This window comes from Gadus morhua, chromosome 18, assembly GCF_902167405.1.
Source record: "Gadus morhua chromosome 18, gadMor3.0, whole genome shotgun sequence".
Lineage (NCBI taxonomy): Eukaryota > Metazoa > Chordata > Actinopteri > Gadiformes > Gadidae > Gadus > Gadus morhua.
The window spans coordinates 14,653,897-14,677,975 of record NC_044065.1 but is presented as its reverse complement, the minus strand read 5'-3'; the positions used below and the strand labels follow the sequence as shown (position 1 = coordinate 14,677,975).

The 24,079-nt window shown below is 42.7% G+C and overlaps 1 protein-coding gene across 3 annotated transcripts in view; it reads right to left on the bottom strand.

The window, feature by feature from the left end:
• slc39a11 (solute carrier family 39, member 11) overlaps positions 1–22,162 on the bottom strand; it is a 63,245-nt gene extending 41,083 nt beyond the window's left edge. For 2 of the 3 annotated variants that reach the window (XM_030339790.1, XM_030339792.1), the window contains exons 1-4: positions 22,029–22,122; positions 20,933–21,045; positions 20,207–20,245; positions 7,731–7,889 (exon numbers count right to left, since the gene is read on the bottom strand). In XM_030339790.1, the coding sequence (XP_030195650.1) occupies positions 7,731–7,889; positions 20,207–20,245; positions 20,933–21,040 (306 nt within the window). In that variant the 5' untranslated portion in view covers positions 21,041–21,045; positions 22,029–22,122. Of the gene's footprint in view, positions 1–7,730; positions 7,890–20,206; positions 20,246–20,932; positions 21,046–22,028 lie in introns of all 3 variants that reach the window. The other variant, XM_030339791.1, reaches the window with a different exon arrangement.
• Between the last annotated feature and the right edge of the window lie 1,917 nt (positions 22,163–24,079).

The window sequence follows — 24,079 nt, the reverse complement described above, 5'->3', positions numbered from 1 at the left end:
GGTGGAGGAGAAGGTACTGGGGGTTAGTGATCATCTGATTAGAGATAGAGAGGTGGAGGAGAAGGTACTGGGGGTTAGTGATCATCTCATTGAGACAGAGAGGTGGAGGAGAAGGTACTGGGGGTTAGGGATCATCTGATAGGCAGAGTGGTGGAGGAGAAGAGACTAGGGGTTAGTGATTATTGAGGCAGAAGAGAGAAAGTGACGAATGGATGCATTGAAATATGCGACAGCTCAAATGAATGCAGGGACGTCTGTGATAGCTGCATGAGTACAGGAGAGTATGTGATAGCTTGATGAATTGTGAGCTTGATTGCATTTAGAGAGCTACTTGGGAACGCGGTCAAACCATGGAATGAATAGAAGTGTATGCAAGCAAAGGCAAACTTTTCTGGGAGTTCCAAGCGTGAAGGGGGAGTAAGTGAAAGGAAGTTGGGGAAATGAAAAAGGAACAGCAGTCAATGAACGATGGAGAAGAAACGCAAACACACCTGAAGGCCAATTAAACGTCTGCTTCGGCCTCGGAGAATTAGAAAGATTAAATAGATTTCCCAGAGCCATCACGGTGCATGGAAGGCAAGGAGGGAAATTAATTTTGAAGGAGCAAATTTGTTTATGTGGAAGGCACATTTTCCGTTGAACTGAAGGGCAGAAAGAACTTTATATCCCTCAGCAAAATGAGGTTAAGAAGGTCCTTTTCGAATTCAGTCTCTCATAGAGGGCGAGCGAGAACGAGAACGAGACAGAGAGAGAGACAGAGAGACAAGGATCGGTTTTGAAAAATGAGAATATCAAATGTGATACTACTGTTAAAGGAGACATATTATGGTGTTTTCCCAACAATTAAACATAGTATTTGAGTTCCTGAAAACATGTTTTTTAAGCTGTTTCCTGGAAATAGCTTTTAGGAAAAAAATTCCCCTCTGTTTCAGTCCCTTCAGAATGCGCTGTTTCTGGTGTCTGTAGCTTCAATGCAAATGAGCTGCTGCCCATTGACCAATGAGCTGTCAGACTGAACCACAGCATGGAGGAGAAGGGATTGTTGCAGTTTGCGGACTCCTGGAGCTCTATATCATATAATATAATAATATTATACATGGGTATTTATATAATATAGAGCCAAGGCATTGGCCTTGACTCTCAGTCCCCCCCCGACAGGGCGGTTTCACAGCACTGCTTACGTTATGTCGCCCATGGTCAGCACAATCAAACTAAAAATAACTTCACGAGATGGTTGAGCATTGTTTTAACATTAGAATGGTTCTGTACAATATTACTGTAGGGTTGTCATGGGCCACAAATGAGGTCTCTGCTGGATTACTGCTTCCCGTGTTACCCCCGAAGTTCAGGGGGAAAAGAATATATGATGTTATTAACAGGTGATCAAATGAACCCTCACCTTGAAAATAACTACAAATTTCTCGCTTTGAACATTGTTAGGAGAAATGTTGGGATAATGCAAGTGCACAACTGAACCTCATATATGACAGAGTTATAGACGTTACATATTTGAATGCTGGAAGTGTTACATTATTATCTTTATTATACCAGTGTGCAAGGTTGGGAAGGCAAAAATAAAATAATCATACAATAGCAACGGTTCTGAAAGGAGAAGATTAAAAGGTTTCACAGCCAACTACCTTGCTACCATGTGTGTGTGGTCCATCAGTAACAAAGGCACAAACTATCAAACATTATTACCTTACAATAATAGGATTGAAATAAATAGTACATAATTAAACCCTGCTATCCGCCTTTGATGATATATTATTTCTACCAACGATAAAAGGGATAAGTAGTATTAGGAATCTACAATCTGAAAAATGCTTTTACTGAGAACCTTTTGTATGAAGGACTTATGATGAACTGTAGATGCACCCGTACATGCATAGAGGTGCACGTGCATACTGATTGAGCTTATTGTTGTGAATTATACCTCGAACTGAGCCTTTGAAAAGGCTTCAGGGTGGAGCTACTCGACACAGGTCTGTCAAGAATGTAAGCAGAAGGAAAGACTAGAAAAATGGACAAAGTCCACTATGGAGAAGTTATTTGGGTATCTATATATATACATACATATATGTACACGACAATAATGTCTTCCTATCCATCCGTTTCGTAAGAAGGGTCACCTCGGAAAAGTCCGCGGATTACCCATTATGAAAACACCATGGCTTTATCTCCTAGCCACTCACTAAAGGTTAACAACATCCCTGGGATGGAGTTTGAACAGGGACAGAGAGCCCTATACGACTCCGCACCATATTCAGCTGCTGTTTAAAAATCCATCAGAGAATTGTGTGCAGAGGTTGGATAAGATAGTTTCTAGGGAAAGGTATATCTATATCTTTGAGGAGGTTTGATAAGATAGTTTCTAGGGAAAGGTATATCTATAACTATGCAGAGGTTTGATAAGGTAGTTCCCATAGGGAAAGGTATATCTATAACTATGAGGAGGTTTGATAAGATAGTTTCTAGGGAAAGGTATATCTATAACTATGCAGAGGTTTGATAAGATAGTTTCTAGGGAAAGGTATATCTATAACTATGAGGTTTGATAAGATAGTTATAGATATTCCGTTCCCTATTGAAACTATCTTATCAAACCTCTGCATAGTTAAAAAATATTCCTTTCCCTATTGAAACTATCATATCAAACCTCTGCATAGTTATAGATATACCTCTGCCTAGAAACTATCTTATCAAACCTCTGCATAGTTATAGATATACCTTTCCCTAGAAACTATCTTATCAAACCTCCTCATAGTTATAGATATACCTTTCCCTAGAAACTATCTTATCAAACCTCCTCATAGTTATAGATATACCTTTCCCTAGAAACTATCTTATCAAACCTCCTCATAGTTATAGATATACCTTTCCCTAGAAACTATGAGGAGGTTTGATAAGATAGTTTCTAGGGAAAGGTATATCTATAACTATGAGGAGGTTTGATAAGATAGTTTCTAGGGAAAGGTATATCTATAACTATGCAGAGGTTTGATAAGATAGTTTCTAGGCAGAGGTATATCTATAACTATGCAGAGGTTTGATATGATAGTTTCAATAGGGAAAGGAATATTTTTAACTATGCAGAGGTTTGATAAGATAGTTTCAATAGGGATCGGAATATTTGTAACAATGCAGAGGTTTGATAAGATAGTTTCAATAGGGAAAGGAATATCTTTAACCATGCAGAGCTTTGATAAGATACATTGTGTCCGGCTGTGTTTTCCACTGCAGCAAGTTCAAACACACAAACAGAATCAGCCACAGCTGAAAACCTTCTGTCTGTTTGAAATGTACTGCACATCTACTGGTCGGAGGGACACCTCACAGGGGGTCAGAGTTGAAATAATCTTAACTTGGAGCGGGTCCAACCCTGGAGCTGGTCGCGCCTGGTGTCCGACCGCGTCTCAAGTGAACACTCTTCGAGACAGAGAGGGTGGAGAGGGCGAGGATAGGGAGGCAGGTAGAGACAAAGGGCAAGAAGGAGAAGTGGCAGAGAGGGTCAGAAAGAGAGAGGTAAAGAAAGGCTGGGGGACCCATTGGGACGCAGCTTAGTTGCTGCGGAGGCATGTGGGAGTGAGGGTGAAGCAGAGGGGACCCACCTGACCCGCCTCGAGATAATGAGCAGAAAGAGAAAGAGAGAGAGAGACAGAGTGAGAGAGGGGGAACGTTATTCAAGGTGGACTACAAAGTGGGAGAGTTTACTCAAGTGGTGAATGTTGAGAATTAAAATGGTACGACAATAATTGTAGACCCAGTAGCAATTAAGGGGTGGTTATAAGGATAGGAATATGTTTTGAATTTCTTAATTCTTATTGGAATCTTCCGGGATTTGTATTACGAGAAAAAACAAATTACCCCAAAAATATCCTGAATGGTATAATCGAGAGTCGCTCTGAATCTGAACTACGGAACCCAGCATTGGAACTACGGAAACAAGAATTGGAACCCAGTATTGGAATCTAACCATTGTTAGTGCTTTTTTTTTTAGACCATGCACAATGCTCTACAGCCACCATACACAATGCTCTACAGCCACCGTCCTTCCCTCGTTGACCTCGTTGGCTATTTTGTCTCCACCTCAGTCGTCTTGGTTACGGAGTGACCAGGGATTAATAAGGTGCGAGGCTGAGGCTGTTTTTAGCACTGACCTACGAAGAGATACTTCAACATGTACAGACACGCACAAGCACAAACATACATTAATGCAGACCCCAAAACGTTTACACCATTATCAGACATTCACACAGGGCTGGAAAGTACTGTTTAGCACTAACTCATTTGTTATCTACACTTTAATCCAAGGCCGGTCACAGTAAAGCAATGTAGTTAAAGGTCAAAAATGTATCTTTAATTTACCAAATTGCGTAAATTTCAATCCTTGGGGATTGATCTTTCATGTTGGAGTCACTAGACTATAAACAGAAACGTAAAGGTTAAGCCTGTTGGGGTATATTTATATTAAACCTCTATTTCATTAGGGAAACCCATTTTCAATTGTTCCCCTAATCCATACAAGAAAGATACAAAAGTTGAAATGGATCACAGTTTTATACATAAAGAAAATAATAAATAAATAAGTTAATCAATCAATGAAATGATTAACGGTTAATACCGTTTTCCACTTTAAAGAAACAAGTGCCATTCTGGTCTCCTCTTCCAGGTCTTGAACCTTTGAGGGTTACCCCTGATGCTGTTGCCTTGACATTAAGCCGTTAAAAACATGATTAGGACATAAGCCAGCATCCGTCCATTCTCTAAGCCATGGTCCCAGTGTTGCTTACCGGGACCGTTAACTGAGTAACCTAGCTACTGGACCCGCACAACACCACACTAGGACAGACGGGGAGAGGCCATCCCCTGTCCCTCTGTTACCTTATCTCTCCATCATGCCAACATTCATCCTCTGTCCTGTCACCATTCTCTCCATTCAAAACGTGTGTTTGTTGAGGAGCCAGTTAAAAGTGGCACCAGCAGCTGTTCAAACACAATGACCCCCCCATGGGATCCAATAGGAGGTGTGTGTGTGTGTGTGTGTGTGTGTGTGTGTGTGTGTGTGTGTGTGTGTGTGTGTGTGTGTGTGTGTGTGTGTGTGTGTGTGTGTGTGTGTGTGTGTGTGTGTGTGTGTTTGAGACCCTCCCCGCGTTCAACACTGATTGCATGCTACCTATCATCAGCGCCAAAATCCTGTCTCCATCATCACTAGGGAAACTGGATGGGAGGGTGGGGGGGGAGCCAGAGAGAGAGCGGGAACGAGGGATGAAGCAAAACAGGGAGGGAATGAGACTTGGGTCAGCACCTCTGTGCCCATATCCTGTAGTACGTTGGCCAGTGTTTGGACGTAAAGTAAGCTGTATTGACATCAAATCTGGTGGCAAATGCAAGACCAATACCTGACGCATGGATCTTGAGGTGGTAGCATTATGTACTGAGCAGCAAATTGTGTGATAGATCATTAAAGCCACATTTCCACCGCAGGAACTTTACAGCAGAACCAGGAACCATTGCAGTAACTAAGTGGGTTTACAACGCAGGAACCAGGGTCTAAATTGAGTTCTGTGGACTTTATTTTACCCCCAAAAACATCCCTGCTCGATTGGTAGTATTTCTAAAGGGTTCAAGAACCGTAGAGGTGTGGATTGCATTGTCTTCTAATTGCATCCATAGTGGTCCTCATCCTTCATTCATCAATCCAGATAGCAGTCGTCACTACAAGACAATGTTAACATGCACTGTGGGCAATGAATGTAGGTTGCTTTTGACAACATGACGGCCTCGCAGTTGCATTGAAAAAGTTTAGTTTTGGATACCAACTCCCTCCACAAGACTGTGGAGGGAGTTTTTTTTTAGATAGCAATCAAACAGGGAAACCACCTCAACACCAACGTCTCCAAAAGTTGGATGTATTAAGGAACGCACACCCACTTGACATAATCAATCTCATCCGCAACATAATTACACACTAGTCTACACACTCCATAATAATTTAATTCACTAAATACGCTGTTTTGATGAAAGTACAGCGCTATCACTGAATCACTGGATCACAGAATATGAGCTCGTATTCACAGGCTATGATGGGGTTGAGGGTTGAATACTTCTTTGTACCCCCTTAGCTATTCTTATTGGTAACTGCGCACATTTGCATTGTAACCGATGGTTTGACGTATGACAGATTTTCTTGGTCAGATTTCTCAGTATTTCTCTCTCCTATATTCGTTATGTGCCTGCTGTAAAGGACCTTAATTTGCCTGACTTTCGCGGCTCATTAGACCGTGGTGGGAACGCAGATAACAAGGGGCTGAAGGGAACCTTTTAGTCATTTCAAATGTGGTTCCTGTGACTAAAAGTTCAATGAAATGGTGGTAGAAAGACGAATTTAGTCCAAACCTTTTGACTTTCGCCAAAAAGTGGCCAAAATAAGATGAAAGCTTTTGGTGACAGTTTTTCCTGAATTATGTTTTATTAAACAGGTCGAACCCCTTTGGGATCATCGCTGCCATCTCAACTCAAGTCAAGAAAGAAAAAGAATAGAACAAAAAGCTAAACAGAGAATGATTGCCATTCTTCAAAAACCTCCAATAGAAGACAAACCAAAAAGAATATATCTCAAGAGGACACACCAAACAAATATTAAATGTGCAATCTTGTGTGACTTGAATCTTATCTGTTCTTTATATTATTTCTGTTCTAATCAAGGCGGATAGGGTCAACCCAAACTCCTCACTCCCTATTTAAAAATGCTTTTGGGAAAGGCACCCCAAAAATATATTTGAGCTCATGCTGAAGGAGACTCAGGAGAGATATAGGGCATAACACACCAACCTCAATGAATTATATATGCAACTGTAGGTGCACAGAGAACAGTGTATATATATGTATGTGTGTATGTATGTATGTATGTATGTATGTATGTATGTATGTATGTATGTATGTATGTATGTATGTATGTATGTATGTATGTATGTATGACACTTTTGGCAACTCTTTCCTGCTAAATTTGAATGCATATGCAAAGCAGCGATGAGTCAAAGTGCCCCTGGTAAGCAGCCGTTTCCTGCGTGTTCTGTAGAGTTCTGTCTGGGACAGAACACTACAGACAACAGCCGTTTCCCACACTATACACTCTGCAATCAAGTCATCGTTATGTACGCCACATGGTGTGTAAGTGGCGGCATATACACACAAACACGTGTGTGTGCGTGCGTGTCTTAGATTAGTCTATGAAAATGTTTGGCTTCCGTTGTTCTGGTTCTGGTTATGGTTATGGTTAGGGGGTAAGGTAGACTCTGGGATGATTTGAGTTGCCTCAAAGTATCCACAAATCAGGGAATGAGTTCCTGTGTGCCACCATATGGAAATTCCAGACATCCTATTCTTATAGGATTTGCTTTATTTTAGTTAAATATATGAATGTATTTTTTTGGACAGAAAGATGGATTCATTTTTAAATTAACTCTGAAAATGAAATGCACCACTGTCTTGATTCCTTATTTATTTTGCATTGGCCTCACTTAAATATATCAAGTTCTCTTTCAACATATTGGATGTGTCTCACATTTTTCGACGTGTCGTGAACCCCCAGTAAAGTCAGCTCTTGGCACAGTTACAAATAATAGAGAAGAATCGTATTGTTCTCGGTAACCTAATGAGAATCTGATCCAAGATCAGCCTCCATCACATTATACAGGTGTGTCGTATGTCACGAGCGTCGTCCTCACCAGCATTGGCATGACGAGGTCGGCGAGGTACACGAACGCCGCCCCCAGAGTGAAACCCACGGCCACAGGCACGAAGGCGAAGGCACCGTATTTCCCAGAATCCTCTGCCATGCCGATCGCCGGAGCCAGCAACGACCAATAGGAAGCAGCCAGCATCACCTAGGGAGGTGAGTGAAGAGATACAATAGGTCAGGACGTTTACGGTTCTTATCCAAAGCAACTTCAGGAGAATTCCGAACCCATGATGTCATTGAGAAGCAGGTAGAGGTTAGGCCAGAACCTTTTGAGTCCCAGACCAGCCATTACACTTTTGCCTTTATTGTTGTTGTAGCAGTAGCAGTAGTAGTGATAATATTTTGAGGTGTAAGTATGTGTTCATCCTTGTCTGTGTTTCTGTGCATTCAAAAGAGTAAGTCACATATCCCAAGGGATACACCAATAAAGGTATCCAACACTGCATTAGCTCATAAAATCTGCATTAATTCCAACCTAATTGCCAACTTGCCCACCTTACTATCAAGTGTCCACAGGGTTAAGAGACAATGTGTTTGTTCTCTCTTTACAACAGGTCTTTAGGGAGCACCGATAAACAGGAAAAACAGAGGCTAACAGATGCCACACCTGGAGATGCGCTACCAGCTATGTTCACCTATGGCTATAGCGGACGTCCGATTGGCTGACGAAAGCCTATTATCTGATGCGACTGTGAGACCCAGGACATGTGCTGCGCAAGGAACATAATGAGTGGTTTTGCTCTTGTGCTCTTGGGGGCTTTGTGTACCACAGCGCTAATTCCGTTCCAGGTGGAGGCGGTTGGTGAAAATACTATAGCGGAATGCCAAATAATTGGTTTCAAATATCCGGGGGAAGTGAAACTCCTCACTGTTGCACAACCATGATTGTTGTTGCTGGAACAGAGGACCAACACAAAGAGGACCAAGAGTATTTTGCGGAAGCCCACGTTCAACCAACAACGATGTGATTCTGTAGTGTACTCGGTCTACGGTACAATAATGCCTCCAGCGGTGATGGAAATGTGTCAAGCCCTGAGAGCCCTGGTTGCTTCAGGCATTGTACCGTTTTTAATCTCTGCCTCTCACCCCCGTCTGCCAGTCTCTCGGTCCTGCGTTATTCATGAGTACGTACACTTTACGCCTTTAACGCATAATGACATTACATATGAACTTGGATATCAAATCAGCCCGGTGTTTATTCTTGCAGAGTACATATTGGTTGGTTTTGATTTGTTGTACTGTGATACAAGTAAATTATGTTGACAATATTCTGCATTGACTGTGTGTTTTCTGTCTTTAAAATAAATAGTATCCCTTTAGGTTGAATCAATAGCCCCGTCAAAACTGCTCCCTGAGAAGGGCATGCTGCCGGGCTGGCTCCTTCTCTCCAGAGGGCTGACGTGGAGACCAGCAGGATGCCATCAATCAGCTAGACGGTTCTCATAGTATCAGACCTACTGATAACTAATCCTGCCCCCACTTGACAGAGACTCTCACTGAAGGTCGACAACAATCAAAGGATATACATCAAAAAATCGAAGTATCTCCGAAAATATCCAAGTGCTACGTGAGCAATCTTCTAGCTCACAATTGTTTACCAGTGTGCAAAGTATCACTCAGAGGCAGCCGTCTATTTACACCAACCTCCCTATTAGAACATTATGTCATGTCTCCAACAAGCCCTTCTGCATCTTCCGCTATGCCTCTGATGAGGGATGACCCAAATGTCGGTGTGTTGTGCGGTCCAGAGGGCCTTCCACACATACACTCAGATTAAGATGTGCACTACTCCTGTCACAGCATATTTGCAAAATCTGCCTCGGACACTTGTTGGCTGTTTGTTCCATGTCATGGGCTAATGCAGTCGGAGCTAAATCAACCAGATGGCGTGTGTCAAAGTCTTATTAAAAGTCTGATGCTGTTTAAGATACCGTCAAATGAGTGAAGTCAAGTCGTGCGCGGAAAATTGAAAATGTCTAGCTCCGTCTAGATGAGACGCGAGACAAGAACGTACTGCTCTTCAGAACTATTTTAAGTGCACCGTCTCCTCGTCTTTTGACAGCAATGCATCGCTCGCTATAAATGCCATAACCATTTTTATTTTACATCTCGCTCCAAGTTGCTGAGTGTACAACTAAGTGGATTCCCCCCTCACCTCTCCCTTTCAAACAAAGCAGGAGAAGCTACGATGGCCTGTAAGATTAAAGTGCCAGTAGTGGGCTTCCAATATTATGGAAGCCCACTATCGTCTAATGTGTCAAGTGACGAGGTTCCTTGATATATTCATAAATTGTGTACAGTCATGGAGTCTGTAAAACTGTAGATAATCTTGAAAGTGAGATAGCGTTTATGCTTCAAATTGTAAAATGTGTCCTCTCTAGAGCAGATTAACTGTTTTGTGCTGCTGTAGAAATACGGCAGTGGAAGATGGCGGTAGATCATGGCAGAGCAGCATGGCAGAGCAGCATGGCAGAGCAACATGGCAGAGCACCATGGCAGAGCAGCATGGCAGAGCACCATGGCAGAGCACCATGGCAGAGCACCATGGCAGAGCAGCATGGCAGAGCAACATGGCAGAGCAGCATAGCAGAGCAACATGGCAGAGCAGCATGAGGGGGCTGCTCGGAAGAGGACTCGCTCCCTAGTTAGATATGAAGGGCGCATTCTACAGTGACGGAAACAAAGATTTGTGTATTTGGCTATTCCAACAAATGACACATTGTTGAGAACATATATGATTTCTGGAAACCTTTTTTTCTGTTAGATGCCACTCAAGTCTGTGCCTTAAAGAAATAAAACCACCTTTTAGATCAGCGATTAATAACCGCTAAAAGGTTAGAGGGTCCCTGAACCCATTTATTTTAATACAGAGCTCAAAATAATGTCTGCAGACATTTAATAACAATTTAATTTCACTCTCCTATAGTGGCACCCTCTTAATCCACTGGCTTCTTCCGATATAAGAAAAGCAGAGAAAATGTCTCCCACACAACCCCACCAGCTCATACTGTTGGCCCATTGATAACCCATTTTCAAATGTTATTTCCTAATAACTCCTAATGAAACCCCAGTACGCCCACCACAACAGCATAGAGCTGCGTGTACCTCGTCCCAGTTATCACAGCCGGTACAGTAAGGAACACCCCACTGGGGGCTGTTTCTATACAAACCACGCAATCGACCCTCAGTCATCATGTGTGATAAATCTCCATGGTCCACCGATAAGAGGCTTTCCTGAAACAACGACGAACCAATTGAACCGGACTTCCGCTTAATCAGTGTCGCCGATTGAGTCTGGCTCGGGGGGGGGCACAGTCGCAGTCCCCAACTGCACAGTCGCAGGTTTTCGTTTCCATGGTCGGGCCAATCAAATCGCTTTCTTAAAACGTTGCAGCGGTAATTGAACGGAATTTCCTGTTTTTGTGCGCAAACTGGGTCGTCACTCGTATGGGGGTCTCTGTGTTAAGTAATATCCTGATGCCATGTGTGCTACTTATGCCATCTGGAGCATCAGCAGTCTCACAGTTGCAGTGAATGACTTGCATTGTCTGCCAATCAGTCGCTGTCTGAAAAGTGTCTGAACTTCTGTTAAGGAACCATGCCTGTTGGTTCAATCAGGGGTAAGTGTTCATATTAACACACCGACTGGATGATTACCAATACTCCCACTTTGAAGCAGCTGCACAACCATCCGCAATGATTTGTGGCAGAAACAGTGGCAGCCGGGATGACTGACAATGTTCGCGGGGACATGGCTGATAAAAAATGATCTCCTTCATCAGATGGCTGCCGGGGGGTTTTATCAAAGATATTGCATCTGCTCTCTCTCAGCTTCTATAGCCCAGGCACTGTCTCAGACTTCACACGGACAGAGTGCTCAATGGATCTGGAGCAAAGATTTAAACAAAACCCAAAATCTTTAGAATTTGTTGTGCTGGCCCCTGCATTATGTCATCCATAAAACATTGGTCATTTTTTCAACACATTTTGGTGAACTTGAAATACACATGAAGTTCTCCACCAGAAGATTGCAAGTTAAATGCAAAAAATCCCTGTCAAATGATTGTTCTACGTCAGACCGATTGATCATAAGCACATGATTGATGATGTTCCAATAATTTGTGTCGGATAGTAGATAGACTAATTCAATAACTTTTCTGGCTATTTATAAGTAAGTATGGATGGAACCTAGAGTTTGTCAATGCTTCTAAAATGTATCACCCTGAGAAATGGGTTGCCAGGGTTCGCCATACGGTTCCTAGAATAATAGTCTCGGACATTCATATTGATTGTATGTTTGTTTGTCTGCTTGAACTGTTAAACAGTTTCTACACAAACAATCCTAACCAAAAAATGAATTGAATGTATTGACTCAAGAATAGAAGCTTAAAGGACAAAGCAGAAGCTCAAAGCCATGGCTTCACCCTTTTCTCGTCCAATTTGTTTATGAGGGAAGAGGAGAAAAGGAGCACAAAAGAAGTGACCCTCCTTCAAAGGCAGCTTAGAGTGCAGAAAGATGCCAAATGGACCATGGATATATAAATTATTCAGAAAATGGGCAACGATCAAAATCACTGACTCCTTTCTTGATCAAAAGCCTAATCAACTCAATCTTAGGTTGAAAATGGTAAACCGCCAGTCTACTGATCAAGATACTCTCACGATCACGGATAAATATAACCAATATGCTCACATGAAGATTACTATTTACAAATGCAACATAGTTAGAGAGAATATTCTATATTCGTACGGACAAAAGCATGATGACTATAGCAGACAGACACAGCGTGAAGTGAAACAAGATCTCTCTTGCCTCTCACTTCTCACTTTCTTACATGTTATTCCTCTTTCCTCTTTTTCTCGTTTTTTTTCGTATATAGTCACTGAATCCTTTATATTGCCTTTTACATTATTTCCATCTTTCATCCGAGCTGACAAGCCCCTCAGCCTCTTGCTCAGCAACTGCTCTCACCAAGTTAACCTCAAAGGCATTATGGAATTCTCACTCTTTCCTTACTTGAAATTGGCGACTATTGGCAGAGTGTGGTTTCATTCTACCAGGTCACCTCTCAAAAGCTATTGAGAAGGTGTAGTTTCAACCAATATATGCATGTATTTTTGAATTGGTCTCTGGGCTATCTCTGTTGATTGGCATCCTTCAACCTAAGAAAGGAAATTAGTTTGAGATTTTGCGACACTTTAGCCTAAGCCATAATTCTGACAGACATGGTCCAGTAACAGGACCTTACCCTTAAGGAAATGCTCCTCTACGCAAAGCAGAGGAGGGTAAGGTTGCATTGGGAGTAAAGTTGAAAATGACCTAACGAGTCTTCACAAAATAAATGCCTGCGCACAGCAGATTTTAAATTGAGTGGGAACATGGAAAGCAGGTAATTAACTGCAGCAGTGTTGGGTGAGAGAGTAAAAGGATGGACAGTGTTTTCCTGGATTAAATCTAGCCGTGCTGTTCAGGGAACAACTTTTCCCAGAAGAAAAATAACATAAAATACATTGAGAATCCATCAATGGTAGTGATGGAAGCAGTGCTATTTGTTTCTGATTAAAAAACAGAAAATGCTGTTCATCAAAAGAATGACAGCAGAATAACATCTTGCTACACTTTACTTCCTAGCGTGTAAAGGCCATGTCTGCCTTTATACAAATGTGTACAATAGTACCCGTTTCATACTTTGTGTGATATTTGAGATATATTAATATTTATTGTACGTTTTTTATATTGATCTTTAGATTTAATAAAAGCATTAAAGAAGCTCAGATATTTAAACTCCTTAATTCGGGTATCATTTCTCACATTTGCCTAGTCAAAAATATCCTCCCAATATGAAAAAAGAAAAGAAAATCAAGATAAAACTTTAACTAAAAGTTTAACCAAAATGTTTACCAAAAGGAAGAAGCTAGAGATTGTACTTGAGGAAAAATAATACCCCTGCCCCAGTAGAAACAATCTGACAGGCCAACCAAGGTGCCAACTAAACAAGCCTCAATTAAGAAAATGGCTTGGAGTACAACAACACATATCCCTACCCAGCTGCCACTGAGTCAAGATTAAGACCAAAACAAAAATGCATGTGGTGGAATTGCTAACTAGTCTCCCACTCTGTGGAAAAATTGGCCTGAGGGGGTTATTTATCTCCATATTCTGTTTTGCCACACTTCTGCCTCGTTCAAATCCCCCATGGCACGCTGAACGTACGGGCTAGTGTGGAGAGCCATTTACGGTCTGGGGAAAATAAGATAAAAAAATAAAAAACCTTAGGGAACCAGAAGAACTTTTGCAAACTAAATTAAACTCTGAGCTCCAGAATAAATCGCCCCTGTTGCTCACATCTTTTTGATACCGTGAGCCCTGACCAATGAGAAAAGTATTAGAATCAGAAATTGGTATCAGACGAGGTACTTTAGCCAGCTTACACCGTGGTTGACAGAGATATCGGCCCAGGAAGGATATGAAGAGACACGGCTGGGGCAGTGGGAACCAATTGAGCAGAACCCAACGAGATCTCCCCATCTTGTGTGCGTCCATCAGGCCAATTGGGAAGGGAAGCCTTTTGGCGCCGCCATACCAGATAACCATTGTATGAGATATTGTTGGTAACAGATGTAGCACATAGGATGGGATCTGCAGGGGGGGGGGGGGGGGGGGGGGAAATCAATGGGTTGCTCCGTGAGGCAGCTCAGGCTAATGCTAAGGGCTGTTGTAGCCAATGCAACAACGTTCTGTGTTCATGGATGTTTACAGTCTGAGAAACTACTATTACATCCGATCCCTCATCTCCATTGAGATGGCTCCTCTACCTCTGCTATGAACTACTTTTACTTATCCACCATCTAGTCAAATTCTTTAATCGAAAGAGCATCAGGGGCCAGGAGGCCTACTGGTAGGGGACCAGGAGGCGTGCAGGTAGGGGGCCAGGTAGGGGGCCGGGATGCCTACAGGAGGCCTTCAGATAGGGAGCCAGGAGGCCAATAGGTAGGCAACAAGTAGGGGGCCAGGAGGCATACAGGTAGGGGGCCAGGAAGCCTACAGGTAGGGGGCCAGGTAGGGGGCAGGAGGCCTGCAGGTAGGGGCCAGTAGGCCTGCACGAAGCCTACAGATAAGGAACCAGGGAGTCAGGAGGTCTACAGGTAGGGGCCAGGAGGTCTACAGGTAGGGGCCAGTCCCCTCAAGTGCCCTCCAGATATAGTGTCTCACACACTAGACTTAAGTTCCCCAGCATCCATCCATTCTGCTCTCGTCATCTCAACTGCTGACCTTTCCATCGTCGGCCTGTCTAGCCAAGAGCTAATTGTATTCTTATTTCCTCTCCAATTGCTTTCCTTCCAACCAGAACCAACTGGTTCCCTGCTCTTCACTCAATGTGACAATATCCGCTGAATCCACTCTCTCTCTTCTGCACCATGGAGTGATGTATTTTCAACCTTTTCCGATTGTATACATGCAGCCAATAGTTGACTGGACTGTTTAGGAATTCGGGAAGTCGGAGGAGTATCGATAGAACACACACACACACACACACACACACACACACACACACACACACACACACACACACACACACACACACACACACACACACACACACACACACACACACACACACACACACACACACACACACACACACATTATTGGTGGGAGGGAAAAAGAGAAAATCCTTTGTTTTCCTTCCTTCTAGTGCCAACATGTCCTTTTAGTCACTGCAACGTTGATCGGACTGCGTGCTTTCATTGTTCTCAGCTTCACTTGTTAGTCCCCGTCCGCCATCCTTCCAAAGTGATATTAGCAGTCCTTGTCTATCCCAACACAACAACTCAGAAGCAGCAGAGATTAGGTAATTAAGAGGAAAACATACACAGCTGCTCCTCAGCAAACTAACTGAAAGGTTCAATTAGTTTGTACTCCACGATGGTCTACGGGGGCAGCGGCGCCAGGAAAAGCAACAGAGTCTGTGTGATTGACAGAATTAAAAATGTCCATTTCATTCACAATTTTCCTCGAGAAGAGAAAATGTGCGCACCTGTCGGTTATAAGTTATGAAACTATACGACTAATTTAGATTGAAAGTCACCGTTAAATGATGTGGAATCTTTTGTCAGGGGCTGATTTGAGTGAGCATGCAATTGGGTATTGGTCCCCCAGAGTGATAATGGGTCTGCTAAATGTATGTTATTGACAAGAAACCAATCTGCGGAAAATTTGATAATATCAATTTGAAATAAAAATGCATTACTCCATGTCAAATATTGGAATAGTCATCGTAACTTCATTTAAAGTTTTGCTGTAGGATCTTTTCTTTCTTGGAATATTATATTGAATCTTTACCCTATAAAAAAAAACACAAGATACATCAGCCTTCAAAGATGTGCATTAAACACTGCATATATCTTTACAGCACAAGCTGCCATTTTAGCGCAAAAAAAGTATGTTGTGTGGTTGCCGTCCATTCAGGCTTAAATAATTTAGTCCATCTTCTTCTTTTTTTATACAATTCTCTAAGATAGGTCAATCTAGTTTAGTATAGAAATGCCAGCTCCAAGGTTAGTATATCAAATACATCCTTGGCTTTGGTGCCAAGGTTAACCATCTCTTTTAAGTCCTTTGATTCCCTTGAAAACGGAATTGACTTAAGCATCCCTGCACTTGCCCATCCTCTCCCTTGCTTCAATATCCACAAAAAAGCAATCATTAACAATCTTAACAAAAGCCAGCATGTGGCTCAGGAGGTAGAGCGGATTGGCTGCTAACCGGCAGGTTGCTAGTTGGATCCATGGCTCCTCCTATCTGAGTGTTGAGGTGCTCGCCCGACAAGCTGGCTGTCGCCTTGCATGGTAGATACCGCCGTCAGTGTGAATGTGTGCATGAATGGGTTTATAGCACTTTGAGTGACCACTGGTTAGAAAAGTGCTGCATAAAATGCAGTCCATTTACCATTCAATCCAAAGTTCACCCACTTGACGGATACACTGCATAAACTACTGAACATTTTCCTATAGCCATACGAAGCAGCGCACACTGTGGTTTAAATCATTTATTTTTACAAGATTTTAGGAAACCGGGGGGGGAGGGGAAATTACTTGGGTAACCTTTCAGGCAACGCTAGGGATTTCCACTATAAACACATTACGTTATGGGGTATATACGTTTTGGAGTATTTACGTCCTACGCCCTTGCTCGAAGTTCATAGCAATGCCGAAATAGATGGGCCAAGCGACAGTTCAGCAGATGACAGTAATGAAACACTTCGGAATGCCAGCCGTCATTATAAGAGAGGAGCTCCCATATTTGCCAAACTTGAAAAAATTAGCTACAGTAGTTTACATCAAAAGAAGCTGTATTGATCGCCAATTCAAATAAGACATCAACCAATCTTGTGATTGGCTCGCTTGCTCCTCGTGAAAGTGCCTTACGTCAGAGGAACGTAAATCCTAACGTGCCTCGTACAGCAATGTTACTGCTTTCACTAACAGCCTCTTGATCAGGCAACTTGGCGGAGCAGATTTCCCGGAATATCTATCCCTGTGCCCATTCATACATGACCGCATTGAGGAAATGTTCTGGGACATTTCTGGGATAAACTGCATGTGTCAAAGGGGCTTGACGTTACTAAACATGTGATGTTGTTATTGCACACACTGTACTGTAATACCTGTACATAGCTTTGAGGGAAGGATTTAATGTATATATATATATATATTTGATTTTTACGCTTAACAACAACACTGACATTTTGAGGTCACGTCGGCATAGACTACTGGGCAAATACTAAGACATGGTAGTGGTTTGCTGTCCATGTGTATTCCTCCGTTCCCTCCCACTCCAGCACTCCATTACACGACCCACTAAAAGCCTTCTGATTGCCTTCCACAAAATAATGAAAGCTAGAGGTTGGGTGTTGATTCCACCTCGATCTCTTCTAATTCGCAATAACCCTGCAGCTGTTCAACACTAGTTACAAAGTGCTTTGGAGCACAAGGCAAAAATCTATTTGGAAAAGATGACACTATGGCATCCCGATAAAGTGTGAAAAGATAAACAGGAGTCTCAAGGGAAATAAGTGCAGAAAGAAAATGGAGCCTAGAAATTGGAGAAGTAAAAGTGAGAAACAAAACTTCAACATGTCAAAAAGGTTTCAGGTTGTCACTCAAAACTGGAGACACTTAATCCTGGGAGGCCTTTTAAGACTCTTGGACACTGCTCCAGCAAACGGCAAGCAACACCAGCGTGCCCATTGGCTTTCGGACCAGGTGTTGTGATGGTCTTGATGGTAAACAAGTCCAATCGATGTCAGATGAAGGTTCAGGTAGTGAACATGTCCCAATCAGTGTCGGCCATCTTTGGCTAACGTTCTAAAGATCGGTGTTGGTGGTAGGGCAGTGTGCAACCAACATTAGTGTGGACATGTTATCGTTGGGGTTTCCACACTTCCTGGACTATACCATCAGTTAACAGTTAATTAATTATGGGTTAATTAATGATGCAGATGTACGCAGTAACATGCATGCATTGCACAGGCTAAAAGGCAACAGAATAGGGACCAAAGCCACATATCAAAGCTATCTTCCCGCTAGCCGTGTACACATGCTTAGATGGACGGACACACGGACACACACAGTGCAGTCACACACTGCAGTGTGTGACCAATCCCAATACTTAAAGAAAATGTTGACGGGGTTCGCTCTGTTAAAGATCAAGCGGCAGCGACAGGTCCACTCCGGCCCCCTTCCACACTGAGACATGAGCTGGTAGTTGCCAGCAGACAGGGTTTGGTTGTGTTCTTTGGGGATGGGGTGTTATTTGGAATTGTATTGTTTTGTTCTAGTTTTGTATTGGCACATGTATAAGACTATTTCAACACAAGAAGGCCTGGAATTGCGTTTTGGATCGCACAAGGTGTCCTGGACGGGGAGCATCGCCTGATGGGACTCATCAACCACACCATGAAAATGAACGCTACATATTTGCTCTGCGCAAGATTTGAATTAAAAAGAGCAGCCGCCATGGGTGGTGGGTGCTCGGACCCCTTGCCTGGAAATTGAGTCAGGGGATTGGGAGAAACTGATGATGGATGAGACAGTGAAAGTAAAATTGTAATAAAAAAAAAAAGAAAAATGGTTGAGAGATACAAGAGCACAGAGTGTGTGTGTGTGTGTGTGTGTGTGTGTGTGTGTGTGTGTGTGCGCGCGCGCACACACACAAACACACGCAAAACTTCTACAGCATACTAAAATAGCTTCACCTGCCCCTTCACAATGTATGCATCGACCTGAATATACAGTGTGCATTGTAGAATACTGAATAAACCCAAGGACTGTTTTTGCGTCAGTGGGAACAGATGAGCACATGCACGATTATTTCAACACGAGAAGCCCTGAATTCGGAGAAAGCGTTCGCAGAAGGTATCCTGGACGAGGAGGAGCTTCGCCTGGTGGGACTCATCAACCACACCTAGAAAATACAAAATGCCTAGTATCGCTGCCTAACTCCACCGGACCGAGCCGAGCCTGCAAGGCTGCCGCATATGGACACATGTTGAGTACTGTTTATGAAAGCCCAGTCCTGCATAAACATTTGGGTTATCTGTCTCCTGTTCATCCTGGTATTTACATATAATACCATAACACGGATTAACGCGGCAGCAGTAGGGGACCGAGAGCGGATTGATGCTGAGGCTTGTTGATCCCCTGAGTATGCCAGCACACCGGAGTTGCTATTCAAGGCTAAGCACAATTCCAAGATTCCACGGTTTCCAAACAGAAGGGAAAGGATTTTCGATCATCAAACATAGTCAAATACAACATGATTACTGAATAGAACTGAAGGAAAAACCCTATAAAATAAAAAGTATTTTAAATAAATGTATTATTTCCAACGATTCTACTACAGAATTGTATAAACATCACAGAAGTGGAAAGATCACTACTATCAACACCAAAGAAGCCTTTAACTCCCAAAGAGAAGACGGGAGGGGCCAGAGACAACACAAGGCTTGATTGACACAAGGAGGAGGTGATCAGGAAATGCTTGTTCACAGTATGACGGGGCGCACAGTTCGGAGATTAGAGTTTAACATCCTGCTGGGATTGAGTCGTTCCAATCTCCCAACAAAATGACAGTGGAAGGAAAGGGACACAGAGCAGTCACGGCTCCGGATTCACCGATTCTCTGAGTCACAAAACAACAAGCGCTCAACCAGCAGGGCTGGCAGTTGATTCCCTGCTTCTAACCAATCACCGGGAAGCTGGAGATTGATAGGATACCACCAGAGATTCAGGAAACTGAACACCGGCCTGTACTTTCCACTATGCACCGATATGTCGGGCATCAGAATACACAACCGGACACATAGAACACGTTTCTCCTTAATCCGCTACTAGCTTTTGTGTGTGTGCTTGTGTGTGTTTGTGCATTTGCGTGCGTGCGCGTGTGTGTGTGTGTCTCACCCCAGCTGCGAAGCCTAAACTGCCATCCAAAATGCGTTTCTGAAAGACAAGCAAAGGGTACAGTTAATTAGAGAAAGGAAGATAGGAAGAACGAGAATCAAACCATGAGAGAAGTTGTCTTCAACGTTGCAGGTCTGCAATAGGCCTGAAACACCAAACATGAGTGATATGCTCCCAAGTGTACTCAGAACACCCAAATAAGTTCAAAGATATGTTGAAGAAAGTAAATAGTATGTCCTGAGACAAACTTTACTTTTAACTTGCAATACGGATATTTTTTGCATCGAAATGGAATAAAAGACTCAAGGACAAACAATAGTCAAGTAAAACGTGTTGTAGAGCCCCCACAGTTACAGTCAACACCTTGAGCAGGAGCCCAGAAAGACGAGTCCCTGCTTCCAGGAATGGGTGCCACAATGGCCAAAAAGAATAGTAGCCTCAAGGAAAGGCCATTTATCAGTGAAGAATTAAAATACAAAAGGAAAAGCAAGGCAAGATTCAATACAGAAAAAATGTGGTGCATTCAATTGGACTAAACTTGACAGACTTTCATCAGTAATTTCTCCACCACTGTTAAGTCATTTTATGTGAGAGCACTTTCTGATACTGACTGTAAGATGCTTTAGATGAAAAAAAAAAAAAGCATCCATCATATGGCCACTGTAATGATGCAACGTTGTCTATAGAATTGCAATAATATAATAATATGATGATGGTGTGTTGTACCTGTCTGCTGGAGAAGATGAAGACGAGGGCGGCGCCAGCAGCCGTCAGGGCCCAGGTGAACAGAGTGCCCAGGAAGGCCTGAGTGACAGGGCTGTAGCCTGGCAGCATGGTGCCTGTCACACACACACACACACAAACAATTACTTGTGTTATCTAGCTTTATTGGACAGAAACATTTTCTGTTTTCCTTTCTTCTATTGCCAAAATCGCCTACTAAAACCCAAAATAAACTATGTTTTCCATCAGCATATGCCAGGGTTATCTGCGACTGACAGACGGGGCCACTGGTGAATTCTATGCAATCGAAGTTTACCTCTGGCAGTGACATTTACAACCAACCCATTACACTGGTGATATTGGGATTTACGAAAGCTTACATTTTTACAAACTGACTACACCAGCTCAACTTGATTCTCCAAAATGATTTTTCATGAAACGTCAAACCTGTAGTAATTTACATTAGAATGCAGTGTTTCTCACTTTCAACATTCAACTCTGCATAACCTGAAAGACTCCTTATCTAATAATCACATACAAGCCATTCGAGAACACCAAGAATGGAAGGCTAAATTTTTTGCATTAGTTAGTCAACTGGAAAACAAGTGATGTGGCAGTTCCTGTAACCTCCCTTTGTATTTGTTTAAGTGTACACACCAGTCTTGCTACCAGGTATCAAGTCCGAGTTTTAAATCATTTTAAGTACATTTAAACATTACAGGACCTACCAGTGTTTCCCGAAAACATTAGACAACATTTTATCTTGAGCAAAAGTCTATCTCAGTTTTACTTTTGTTTTGAGGTTACACTATTTGTTTCGAGAATGTTTGGCTGTGTTGTGGTTTTTTATCTGTACGATTCATTTCATCATCATAACAATGCAAAATACGTTATTTGTATCCTTTAATATCACAGCATAAAACAACAAAACTATCAAAGTAATTGTATGTCACAATGAATGCAGAGCAGTTAAACTATACAGCATATCGTTACAGAAAACAGATAACAATACTTGCTGGTCTATATAACGCAGAAACACGAACACAATTCAAAACACTTTGAATAGATTTGCTTGTATACACATAACCGTATAACTTGCCGCTTTTCGCAGTTTATTTCGCTCAAATGTCTTCATGCAGGTCTACTTACAGCTTGTTCCACTGGCCCCTCTCAAATCTTATGTATTTACTTCCTGCTTCCCAGTACGCGTGTCTGTGACAGTATGAATCCCGCCCTCTCGCATAGCGTATTGGTTAATATCCCCGTGACGTTATGCTTTGGCTGGATAAAAAAGATGTTTCTCGAATATAAAATGAACACGCTGTTTGTTTATTCTTAATCAGTCATTTATATTTCAGGATGTTTAATTATGTAGATTAACCCAGTCAAGAAACCTGTTGAGCAAGATAAAAGGGTGAGGCTCAATATAAGAGCCTAATCCTCATCATGGTTATTCAAACTTCCAGCTGATGTGTGGTACATCAGAAGTCTGACTCTTTTATACCAATACGATCTTACTATCAATATATAACATCAATATTGATGAAGTTGTTGCAATTACCCTTCCTTCCTTACTTAGACCATTGTATTGTATTATATTGGTCTCTGATTTCATATATATATGTGTGTGTGTGTGTGTGTGTGTGTGTGTGTGTGTGTGTGTGTGTGTGTGTGTGTGTGTGTGTGTGTGTGTGTGTGTGTGTGTGTGTGTGTGTGTGTGTGTGTGTGTGTGTGTGTGTGTGTGTGTGTGTGTGTGTGTGTGCATGTGTGTGTGTGTTTTTGTCAGTGGGTGTGTGACTGTGTGTGTGTGTGTGTGGGTGTCTGCATGTGCGTGTGTGTGTGTGCATGTGTGTATGTGTCTGCATGTGTGTGTGTGCTTTTACAAGGCGTCCAGGGGAAGTGGTTTTCTTTGTGGAATGTTTCCCCCCCCCATCAGAAGGTCTACCAGGAGGTTCTTCCTCTGCTCGCCTGACCCCATCGACCCCTCTGCCGCGGCTCCAAAGCATCCTGAACTTTGACCTTCACCCTGATCATTAGCTGCCGATGCTAACCGCCACACCACTCTGCCGAGACCATAAAACACACGTGAAGATAAGATCAAATCATGAATCACATGTAACACGATGATCAAATCATGAAAAACATGTCAAGATACAATGAAATCATGAATCATAGGTGATACGATTAAGTCATGAATCACATGACGATTTGATTATATTAGCCTTTCCTTTATGTTAGCCGCTTGCAGAGTTACAGTAGGCTACAGATTTACAGTTCAGCTCTGTTCCCTCAGTTCAACATGTTCACGTGAGGGAACACTTTCAAATACTTTCCAAAGATTAATGTGTGTGTGCGTGTGTGATTACCTGTGCATGTGCGTGCGTAGCTAAGTAGAGGTGTATTTTGCCATATGAAGAACCAACCTTATGTGTGAACTTATTCACTAGTGGAAACTACAAAGGCATTTTTCAACTTTTATTGGGACAAGTAAAAAAAGAGAAAGAAAGAGAGCGGGAGAGAAAGAGAGAGAGAGAGAGAGAGAGAGAGAGAGAGCGAGAGAGAGAGAGAGAGAGAGAGAGAGAGAGAGAGAGAGAGAGAGAGAGAGAGAGAGAGAGAGAGAGAGAGGAAAACTAATTTGAAACAAAGACGGCGAGACACCGAGTTTTAGAGTCTCTGGGGAACATATCAATGAGATTCATGGTTTTGGTAAAGGCAGGGGCGATTCTAGGTAGTGTGGGGGCCCTAGGCAGAGGATTGTTGACGGGGGGGGGGGGGGGGGGGGGCTGGAGCGATTGTTGACGGGGGGGTGTGGAACGATTGTTGACGGTGGGGGGGGTGGGGGGGGGAGGGTATGGAGCGAATTTTTTATTTATTTTTTTTGCCTCTAGGGGGCCCCCTAATAGTGGCCCGGGACCCCAAACAATTGCGGGGCCCCAGGCAGTTGCCTGGTATGCCTAATGGGATGCGGCGCCTCTGGATAAAGGTAGCGCTATCTTCCAACATTAAGACTCTTTGAATTATGTTGTCTTCCACTGGCAACATCAGCTCGTATCATTAATGATTCAGTTGTCGTTGTCTGTGTGACAACAACTTGAATTTGTTTATGTCTCAGGCGAGACAGTGGAGATACAAGAGAGAACAAGAGAATGA